Here is a 10,401-nt window from a genome sequence, read left to right as displayed (position 1 = left end):
AGCCGAATGGATTCGAAAACGGTAAAACTCAACTGTTTAACTCTAGGGGAGTTGGAAAATGAGCCTATTTTCAAAAATAGTGTTGTGTTCCTTTAAGGTAAACACTATCTTTAAAATAAGGAATAACAGCTAATCAAGCTAATATTTCTTATTTGAATTAATTCCCTTAACAACTATCCTTTTTAGGTTTCCATGGTCTTGGAAAACCTAAGGAATTTTAAAAGTTATTGAAGTTTCTATACTGATTATACATTTTTTGTTATGTTGAGATTTTTTATATTTTATCGTATAGAAATTGATTAAAAAAACTAAATTGTGAGTAAAACTTCTCGTAATCACAAACGATTGAAAAAGTCATGTAAATTAATTACTCAATAAGAGTGTGAACTCTTTTAATATATAGCCAGCCAATCCTAGTTTGTGGAAATTAAGAGTTTGAAAACAAACAGCCTTCTCATTACACCAGAAATATCTTCACCTATTAGGGGCCTATAAACGTTGTCAAAGTCTCTTACAATCAAAAGAAAGATCACTCAGCAGACATATTTGCATCACCTCCAGCCTACAACTCCTATCTACTTAAATGGAGAAAAATCTGACATTACCTGTCCCTTACCTGTTTCTAGAATTATTTACAAAGCAGAACTTATTTTGCCATAATGCGTTACAATTTCTTTCAAAGAGCCCCATAAAAGTAGTTCATATGAGTCCTATTGACCAGTGACGCTCAACCATTTTTAATTCCTCGGCCCTCATTGTCCACGACAATATTAAAGACTGTATATACTAAGGTGGTTTTGGAGCCTGACGGACCCCATTCCCATTCACTTTTGCTGTATGAAGTAGAGCAGCCTGAACATTTTGCTAAACATCTCCTTTTGTGTTAAACAGAAAAAAGTTCATATAGGTTTGGAAGGACAAAAGGGTGAATAATTGATAAACTTAATTTTTTTTTGTGATCTTTGTTATGGTTATTTATTAAAGATAATATATGAATTTCTCTCCTTGTACCTTAGTTCAGGGCAGGCCTGGCTCCCTGAAAACCCAAGCAGCGAGAAGCTCTTCATTACTGACTCATCAGCAAATCTGTCAGGATTAAATCTGTCAAAGTAGACAAACAAGTGAGAATACCAGCAAACCATGAACCTTACACAACCTTATATAAAATGAACATACACAAACACACCTGTATGGAAGTGACCAAGTATCTGCATCTTGAAGGACGACGCCCAGGGCATAGATAACCAATGTCTACAAACATACAACCAGTATTATTTTTAACATTATAGGCAAGTCACAGCACTCTCTACACAGCACTCTCCATACTGACTAGACTAGATATAATTAGAAGTATATGAAAGCATAATTTGCAAAAAACAAACAAACATGCAAGTGGCTAAGGATATTTTAAAAGTCTGTGAATGACTGAATGAAACCTGCAAAGCTTTTTAAAGGGGTCATATGATGCGATTTCAATTTTTCCTTTCTCTTTGGAGTGTTACAAGCTCTTGGTGCATAAAGAAGATCTGTAAAGTTGCAAAGACTAAAGTCTCAAATCCAAAGAGATATTCTTTATAAAAGTTAAGAGTCAACCACGCCTACCTAAAACAGCTCATTCTAACACGCCCCCAACATGTCTACGTCACGATGTGGGAAGTTTTGCATAACGCCGCCCAAATGTTCACGCAAAGTACGAAGGTGTAACTTTTATTCTTGCTGTTGCCGCCGCCGCCGTGTTGTGGGTAAGTAGGTTTTTTATATTTAAATAATTTGCGAGTTTTGAGCAGTGTAGAGTATTCTTGTTGTTTGTTGTTTCTCCGATCACAAATGCAGATACGCACTAATCCACAAATTACTTAAGTTATTCGGTTTATAAATGTGCCTGACACTCCCTCTGATGAGAAATAAACCAATATCCCGAGTTATTCAGTTACTCCTAACAGTACATTGACTGAACTGCTAAAAGAGAACCGATGATGGGATGTGCTCGAGCAGAGCAGCTGGACTGATTCTCGTCCTGCTGGGAGACGGCATCACAGTATGTTAAGGGGCGTAACATTTCCATCACACGCTTGAGGCATTCGGCCAATCACAACGCACTGGATAGCTGGCCAATCAGAGCACACCTCACTTTTTTAGAACGATGAGCTTTGTAAAAATCGATGCGTTTCAGAAAGGCGGGGCATAGAGGAGAAACAATAATGTACATTATATGGAAAATAATGTGTTTTTTGAACCTTAAACCACATAAACATTGCATTACACCAAATACACCAAATAATGTTCTTTAATCTTTTTAGCAACGTCATATGACCCCTTTAAGTCTTTATGTGGGCCTAGTAATGAAAAAGTCTAGTTCTTACTTCTTTGGGAATGACATGTTGGTCCACCTTCCCCTCCACCTCCTGTAATCTGGCAGCCATTGGCGTCAGTTTGGCTGTGCGGACCGTTTCATTCAGCACCTGCTGGCAGTATCTGGAGGAAAACGTGAACCAGAATCATGATTTCCAGACAAAGTGATGGCCATGTGGAATAAAGTTTAACTCAAGGTATTTTATTGAAATCACAGAATTGCCACACATATGCCCTCTGGTGGCCAGAATGTACAGAGAAAAGAAAAACCCAGGAGCATATACATATAAAAAACAAGTATACTGCAAACCCATATCTCTGGAACAAACCAGCTCTTTTTTTGGAGCTTTAAAATGTTACTATTATACTATAAGTACTATTAATTCCTTCATGTTTAAACCTTTTTCACATAAGGGTCGCTTGATTTAGCATCTTGTAAATCAATAAATGTGAATACCATATGGATAATATTGACAGAATCATATCAGAAGCTATGACTGTTGCTCACCTAAGTTGTGGAATCTTCTCCAAGGTAACAGGCTCCTCTCCAAGCACTTCAACAAGCTCATGATAGAGCCGTTCCTGCACTGCTTCTGAGACTGATAGGAAGTGAACTGCCCAGATGCACACTGGGAAATAATACAGATGAGAACAGGCATAAATTATGTATAAGAATAACAGGAATACAGACATGAAGGTAAAAAAGCAAAGCTCCACAGTGTTATCATTAACTAAAACTATAAAAAAAAAATGTTGTTAATTGAAGCTTAAATAAAATAAAACGTAAATATTATATTAAATACGTAAATTAAATGAAATTTAGAAAAGTTTAAGTTGAAGCTCTAAAGTTAATAACTGAAAACAATATTAATAAATAAATTACACCTAAATAGTAATAAACAAAACACATAAATTACTTAATATTAAACTAAAACTAAATTATAAATATAAAAATAAAAGCTAATGTTAAAATGTCAATAAAAACTATAATACTATACAATACTAAAATAACACTGAAGCTACATCAAACAACTAGAAAGGAGAAATGGAAACTTACAGTTAGCAGTGATCACACAGCCAGCTAGAGTAAAAACCATACCATCTTCCATCACCTGAGGACAAAAAAAAAAGCAGCAAAACATATTTAATAACTGTTTGTTTATAATTTATGCATAAATCTTAGTATCTCAATTTGAAAATGAACCATACTGTGTTGAGATGATGTTACCTGTCGCTCTGTCAGATTGGCTTGTAGTAAATAGTTAACGAAAGATGACTGACTGGATCCTTGTCCACTGCTCTGCTTTGCCACAGACTTCAGCACCGACTCCATCTCAGCCAGAGCTGAAAATAACAAAACCACATGATCAATTGACATTGAACAATAAGGCCAACACTTTCAAACGCTGCTCAGCTGCCTTCTTACCGCTCTCATAATGAGTCTTTCTGCTGGAACTCTTCTCTAGGGATCCATCCAGATAACCTTTACCAATCTCTGACCAGATCTAATCAAATCCAGATATATATGCATTTTCATGTAAAATACCAAATTTTGTATTAATAATAATAATTTTCATAAGCATGACATTAAATATACCTAGAGAGGAATGCTCACCGCTTCATGGTTCTTACGGAACCGGATGACCTCAGCATCATCCCGAAAACGACTCCCCATGGCAAGCTGAGTGACAGCCTTCATAGCCAATCCAAGCAGATGAGCACAAAGAGGCGTGTGCTGTGATTTAGGATAAGATGCCCACTTATCAACCAGCTCCTCCACCAGCTAAAACAAAGGCAGAGTAGTAAGAGAGGGATAACATGTTTAAAAATAGGGACTGTTCAGTATATTCAGTACTGTTGATTATATGAACAAAAACAAATCACCTATGGTTTACTATCAAAAAGAATTCAAGAACTTTAGTTTAAGGCAGATATCACTGGGTTAGTCAAATTAACGCAATGAAGAGAACAACTTTGTTGTTGTTGTTAGGCCTAATAGTGAAATCCTGAACTAGGGATATATCTAAAAACTCGTGAACAGACCTGAAGCAATAGAGGGAAGTTGTTCTCCAGGGTTTTATTGATAGCTCCCTCATACACTTTTTTTCTTATCATCGACTCCGTCACTCCCGCTCCTGAACCTGACTGGTAACCTAGCAATGACTTGAGCATTGTCTCAAAGGAATCCGCTGAGGAAAGGGTACAAACATATGTGTTCGAAAAATCATGCATAATAATATGCATAAAAAATGCCAAAACATTTTTTATGGCAATAAATAAGATACTTTATACACTACCATCCAAATGTTTGGGTAAGAAAGTTTTTTTTTTTTTTTTAAATGATCAAAAGTAACAGTAATGACATGTATGTTACAAAAAAGGTTTCTGTTTCCAGAAAAATATTCAACATTTCTGAAGAGACTTGTGACAGAGACCGAAGAAATGACTGCTGAAAATTCAGCTTTGCCTTCACAGGAAAACATTTCTTTTTTAAATATATTAAAACAGAAAAGAGTTGTTTTAAACTGAAAAAAAAAATAATATTTCACTCTATTACTCTTTTTACTGTTTTAGTGAGCAAATAAATGCAGCCTGGGTGAGAAAAGACACTTCTTTCAAAAATCTTACTGACCCCACACCTTTTGAAAGGTAGTGTATCATGAGTCAAATAAATAACAAATGAATCATAATATCATATGTAATTTTATGATAAAATATTAACATGTAATTTCTCAAGAGGAGCTTTGTCAAAACACGTATTCTCTCCCTTGGTGCAGGCCACTCACTCGTCCAGTTGGGGTTGATGTGTTGTCGTAGTCGGTCCACAGCACCAAGGCTGACCACTGGTCTCCGACCGAACCAGAAAGATGCCACAGACCCAAACTCATCATGAAGACCCACCAGGAACTCATGCAGGCTTCCTTTGTTCACTATATCTGGCAGATTCCCATCTCTGGAAAAGTAAAGCAAGACGTTTGTTGGAGAAACTGACTAAAGGTCGAAAGGAAATAAAGAGAGGACAGTATCTCAAACTCTTACTTCTCTTCTGTGGGGTTTAGTCCTGGCACACCAGAGGCACTTCTAGATGACTGACATTAAAATAAAAAAAACGTCGGGTTAATATACACATATTTGAAATATTAAAGTCCCTTGACAGCAAATTATAGCAGTTTTAATGGCTGGCTTTCTTTTACGTATATTCAACGTTTAATCAAGACAGAAAATGCATTCTCAAAAATAAGAAAACTCCATAGTCCAGTGATGACCTTCTAAATGCAGCAGGTCAGAATTTAAACCAAACATATTTAATGGCGATTCAAACATATACTTCATATAAAACATGATCACAACAACTACAAAACAGTTCAGATAATATTTAGATTTTTCACCGGATACAAATACAGGACGGCACCGATCAGGATAATGACAAATGTCACTGCAAATATAGCAAAATCCAGCATATTTGCTTTTCAGAAACGTCTGAGGATCGTCATAAATGTAATTAAACCGTTCACTGAACTAGTAGCTAACAATCCACGTCTACAGTGACCATCAGAGACCTGCGCCCCTGTACATCGGTACTCAACTACACATCCTGTGAACGAGGCTAAACCAATCCATCGCAGAAAATTGTTGTTTAGGGATATTTATTTGAAGTCTGTAGTACAGCCTGGATATTTTTTTAACCAACACATCTTCCATGATTTTTTGTACCCACATATACCTGATAAGGTTAATATAAGTATATAAATCTTTATTGTCCGTCTTTTATTACATATATTTTTGCAATATTTGTTTATTTTAATTATAAATAACGTTAGTCGTTTTTTTACCACATTATGAGTTTGTTTATAATCAAGGGGGCGGAGCTAAAGATAATTAGGCTCGTTATGAACTATTTAAATGTGACACACAGGAAAAAGTAGCTACTTAGCGAAAGTAAGCCGCAAAATGTCAGTAATTACAGCATTAATTGCGTTTACGCTTAGTGTATATTCAAGCAATGCTCGGGATCCGCAGTCTCCCTGGCAGATGCCGCAGTATCAGGCCGGTGGTTTATCATTCTCACCGGTTCTGAAGGAGTTTCCCCAGCAGCAGAGGGTTCCGTTTTCGCCGGAGTTGAGTCTGTTGAGCTCGTCTTTCTCCGGCTCTCAGCGCTGTGTGCTGGAGCAGTATGAGCGCATCGAGTGTGGAGAGCCTGGCATCACTTCAGATGAATGTGAGCTTATCAGCTGCTGTTATGATGCGCAGGGCTGTTACTATGCCAAGGCAGGTGAGCGTGAAAAATTTATCCTATTTAGGCTAGTACTTTTAATCTCTCCCAATATGTATGAAAGAAGTTTCTCGTGCTGTAAAAACTGTAGAAATATTATTACAAATAAACTAAATTTATTTATTTATGGCAAAGCTGATTTTTTTGTTTCTTTAGCAGCCAGTCTTCAGTATGACATTATCCTTCAGAAATCATAGTAATATGCTCTATTTGGTGCTCAGTTAACATTTCTTGTTATTATCAATGTTGAAAACAGTTGCTGCCTAATATTTCGTGGGAACTGTGATGCACTACCATTTAAGCTTGGAGTAATATATATATATATATATAAGAAAATAATGCATCATGGTTTCCACAAAAATGCTGAGCAGCAAAAATTATTTTCAATATTAATAATAAGAATCGTTATTAGTAACTGACCACCAATAATACTCGATGATAATTGCAGCAAATCAGCATATTAGAATGATTTCTGAAGGATCATGTGACACTGAAGAGTGGAGTAACGATGCTGAAAATTCAGCTTTGCATCGCAGGAATAAATGACATTTTAAAATGTATTAAAGTTTAGTATTATTTCACAATATTACTGTTTTAGTGTATTTTTGATCAAATAAATGCAGCACTGATGAGCATCTTTCAGATGATTTCTTTGCGATTTCTTTCAAAAACTGTTAGGAATCACAATTATTCCAAACTAGTGTATTTTCATACTACTGGTGTTGTGTGGAAACAAAAATTCATTTGACATCTATGGCAGTCGTTAGGCCATTTTCTTTAAATAAATATTATATTTTATATTATATAAACCATCTACACTGGTTTAATCATGGTTATGAGCTGTCATCCATTTATATTCTGCTGATTACTATAGGTTTACTCCAAGTACCACAGTAAAACTTTAGTTACTATTCAGTAAATGAATAATTTAAGCACTGCAACTGTATAATGCCTCCATTATTGTGTGCAAAACATTACATTGGTCTTTTTTTTTTTTTCCTGTTTCTTCCAGTCACTCTGCAGTGCACGAGAGATGGGCAGTTTGTATTGGTGGTTGCTCGAGATGCCACCATGCCGCACATCAGTTTAGACTCCATCCACATGCTGGAGAATGACCCCAGTGACCTCTGCGCTCCTGTCGGCAGCACTGCCAGCTTTGCCATCTATCAGTTTACTGTCAGCTCCTGTGGCACCAGAATGAAGGTGGGTATGAATGGTGGGAGAGCCTTGGAGAGTTTTAGTTTACCCTATGGTCACTATTATTTGTCCTCCATTATATCCTTCAGGAAGAAAGTGGTTTTGTTATTTATGAGAACATGATGTCTTCCGCGTATGAAGTGGGCGTTGGACCTCGTGGATCAATTACAAGAGACAGTTCTTATGAGTGAGGAGTCTGTTTTTATGTTGATGTTTTTGGTATGATCAGTGGAAGGGGGCCCAATATTTCCTGTCTGTGTCTTGAAGGCTGAAGTTCCAGTGCAGGTATTCGGGATCAGCTGTAGAGGCTCTGGTGGTGGAGGTGAATACAGTTCCTCCTCCTCCCCCTGTCTCTCAGAACGGTCCACTCCGAGTGGAGCTCAGGCTCGCCGATGGACAGTGCAGCACTAAAGGATGCTCTGATGGTGAGCAGAAGGCCTCTTCATTGTCATTATTTAAATCGTCTCTTAAAACGCATCTTTTTTCCTTGGCCTTTGACACCTGATGTTGATATTTGGTTATTTATTTTAGTTTTTCTATGGTCTCTTAATGTGTTTTAGTTGTATTTTATGTCTTGTAGGAATTTTTGTTTTTCTGTACAGCACTTTGGTCCACTTTGGTGTTTTTAAATTGCCTTTATAAATAAAGATTGATTGATTGATTGAAATGTGGCTTACCTAGTAAACTGGATGAGTTTTATTATTTCATTTAAGCACGTTTTGCCAAGTCATCCTGAAATGTTCCTGGTCAAACAAGAACAAGTCCCAAAAAATCTAGAATTTTGACTGTTCTTCAGGACCCAAAACGTTACAGAAACTTGGTACAAAAGTAACAGTAATTTCTAAATACACTATCATTCATAAGAATGAGGTTGGTGAGATATGTTTTTGAAACAAGTCTTTTATGCACACCAAGGCTGCATTCATTTCATCAAAAAATGAAGCAGAATATTAGTAGTAATATTATTACAATTTAAAATAACTATTTCTGTTTTAATGTATTAAAATATAATTTATTCCTGTGATGTCAAAGCTGAATTTTCAGCATCATTACTTCAGTCTTCACTGTCACATGGTCCTTCAGAAATCATGTTGCTCCGGAAACATTTATTATTATTATTAATGTTGAAATATGGGGTACTGTAAAACTACCTTGAATACCGCTAATATGGAATGCGTTCATTACCAGGTCAAAGACTATCACTGTACAATGCGACGCAGTTAATTAATTCAATATTCTCTTTGTGTATTTAAGAGGATATGTACACCTCGTACTACTCGGAGGCAGACTACCCTGTTACTAAGGTTTTGAGAGAACCAGTGTATGTGGAGGTGCGGATTCTGGAGAGGACTGATCCAAATCTCATCCTGGTCCTGGACCACTGCTGGACCACTTCAAATCCTGAATCCCTGAGCCTGCCTCAGTGGGACCTTGTGATAAATGGGTAAACCTGCTCCACTTCTCTAATTTATCTAAGGAAACGTGGGCATTTAGTGTCAGTGTGTTAACTTGATGCCAAAACAACTGAAAATGCCTCAATTATACAATGGCTTACATGTTCCATTGTCTTATTACTCTTCATAGCTGTCCATATAAGGAAGACCATCACCTGACCACAGTGCTTCCCGTTGCACAGTCAGGACTGCAGTACCCATCTCATTACAAACGCTTCGTTGTGAAGATGTTCACCTTTGTAGATCAGTCCTCACTTGCACCTCAGCAGGAAAGGGTATGTACTGTCTTGCCCACCACATGTTCTCCTTGGCTCTCATTATCTTATTGTCCTCTGCCACGTCTTTAACAGATTTTCGTTCACTGCACTACGTCTGTTTGCCACCCCTCCACCACTGAGTCATGTGAGCCCAGCTGTGGCAGCAGGACAAGTGAGTGCACCATAGAAATTTCTAGATGTTGTGGTTAATAATAATAATAATTAGTAATAATAACAAATATTTATTAATGATAGCAAATATTTATTATTATTATTATTATTATTATTATTAATTGAACATATTGGTTGTGTATTAATGTTAATATTTAGCTATTTTAATAAAAATGCATACATTTTCAATCATTTAATTATAATAATGTAACCCTTAAGAATAAAATTAATTAATTTTAAATAATTATTAACAATAATATTTAACTGCTAAATTATTAAACAATTATTTTAAATACTTTAACATGACATAATGACGTTATTATTATTATTATTATTATTATTATTAAGAAATATGTACTGGTAGTAGTAATAAAATAATATAAATTATAGTAATTATTAACAAATGTATTATTAATAGTTGTTGTGGTAGTAGTTGTTGTTGTTGTTATTATTATGAAGAAATATGTAATAGTAGTAATAAAATATAAATAATAAAAATGATGGTAATTATTAACAAATGTTATTAGTAGTAGTAGTAGTAGTAGTGATTATTATTATTAATAATATTTATTAATACATTGGTTGTTGTGTATAAATATTATTTTTAATAATAATAATATTATTATTATTATTATTATTAAGATTATTTAAATAACCCACGAATGTAATTATAATTTCACATTTAATTGATAACAAG

General features: G+C 35.5%; 2 protein-coding genes across 2 annotated transcripts in view; one reads left to right on the top strand and one right to left on the bottom strand.

Annotated features, from left to right (window-relative positions):
• The window catches only part of LOC107677549 (cytochrome P450 20A1-like), a 9,274-nt gene extending 3,320 nt beyond the window's left edge, over positions 1-5,954 (bottom strand). The window contains exons 1-12 of the mRNA XM_016472477.1: positions 5,742-5,954; positions 5,392-5,441; positions 5,139-5,305; positions 4,396-4,541; positions 3,968-4,135; positions 3,779-3,857; positions 3,581-3,696; positions 3,410-3,464; positions 2,861-2,981; positions 2,364-2,475; positions 1,187-1,251; positions 1,012-1,101 (exon numbers count right to left, since the gene is read on the bottom strand). Coding sequence (XP_016327963.1) covers positions 1,012-1,101; positions 1,187-1,251; positions 2,364-2,475; positions 2,861-2,981; positions 3,410-3,464; positions 3,581-3,696; positions 3,779-3,857; positions 3,968-4,135; positions 4,396-4,541; positions 5,139-5,305; positions 5,392-5,441; positions 5,742-5,813 — 1,241 coding nt within the window. The 5' untranslated portion in view covers positions 5,814-5,954. The remainder of the gene's footprint in view (positions 1-1,011; positions 1,102-1,186; positions 1,252-2,363; positions 2,476-2,860; positions 2,982-3,409; positions 3,465-3,580; positions 3,697-3,778; positions 3,858-3,967; positions 4,136-4,395; positions 4,542-5,138; positions 5,306-5,391; positions 5,442-5,741) is intronic.
• Positions 5,955-6,258: 304 nt separating this feature from the next.
• Positions 6,259-10,401, top strand: part of zp2l2 (zona pellucida glycoprotein 2, like 2) — a 4,594-nt gene continuing 451 nt past the window's right edge. Inside the window, exons 1-7 of the mRNA XM_016472475.1 lie at positions 6,259-6,625; positions 7,638-7,828; positions 7,912-8,009; positions 8,090-8,247; positions 9,077-9,266; positions 9,407-9,551; positions 9,627-9,705. Of these exons, the coding sequence (XP_016327961.1) occupies positions 6,304-6,625; positions 7,638-7,828; positions 7,912-8,009; positions 8,090-8,247; positions 9,077-9,266; positions 9,407-9,551; positions 9,627-9,705 (1,183 nt within the window). The 5' untranslated portion in view covers positions 6,259-6,303. The remainder of the gene's footprint in view (positions 6,626-7,637; positions 7,829-7,911; positions 8,010-8,089; positions 8,248-9,076; positions 9,267-9,406; positions 9,552-9,626; positions 9,706-10,401) is intronic.

The sequence above is a fragment of the Sinocyclocheilus anshuiensis genome, unplaced genomic scaffold (assembly GCF_001515605.1).
Source record: "Sinocyclocheilus anshuiensis isolate Anshui unplaced genomic scaffold, SAMN03320099.WGS_v1.1 scaffold472, whole genome shotgun sequence".
Classification (NCBI taxonomy): domain Eukaryota; kingdom Metazoa; phylum Chordata; class Actinopteri; order Cypriniformes; family Cyprinidae; genus Sinocyclocheilus; species Sinocyclocheilus anshuiensis.
Note: the sequence above shows the minus strand (reverse complement) of the source record. Positions and strands in the feature narration are given on the sequence as shown.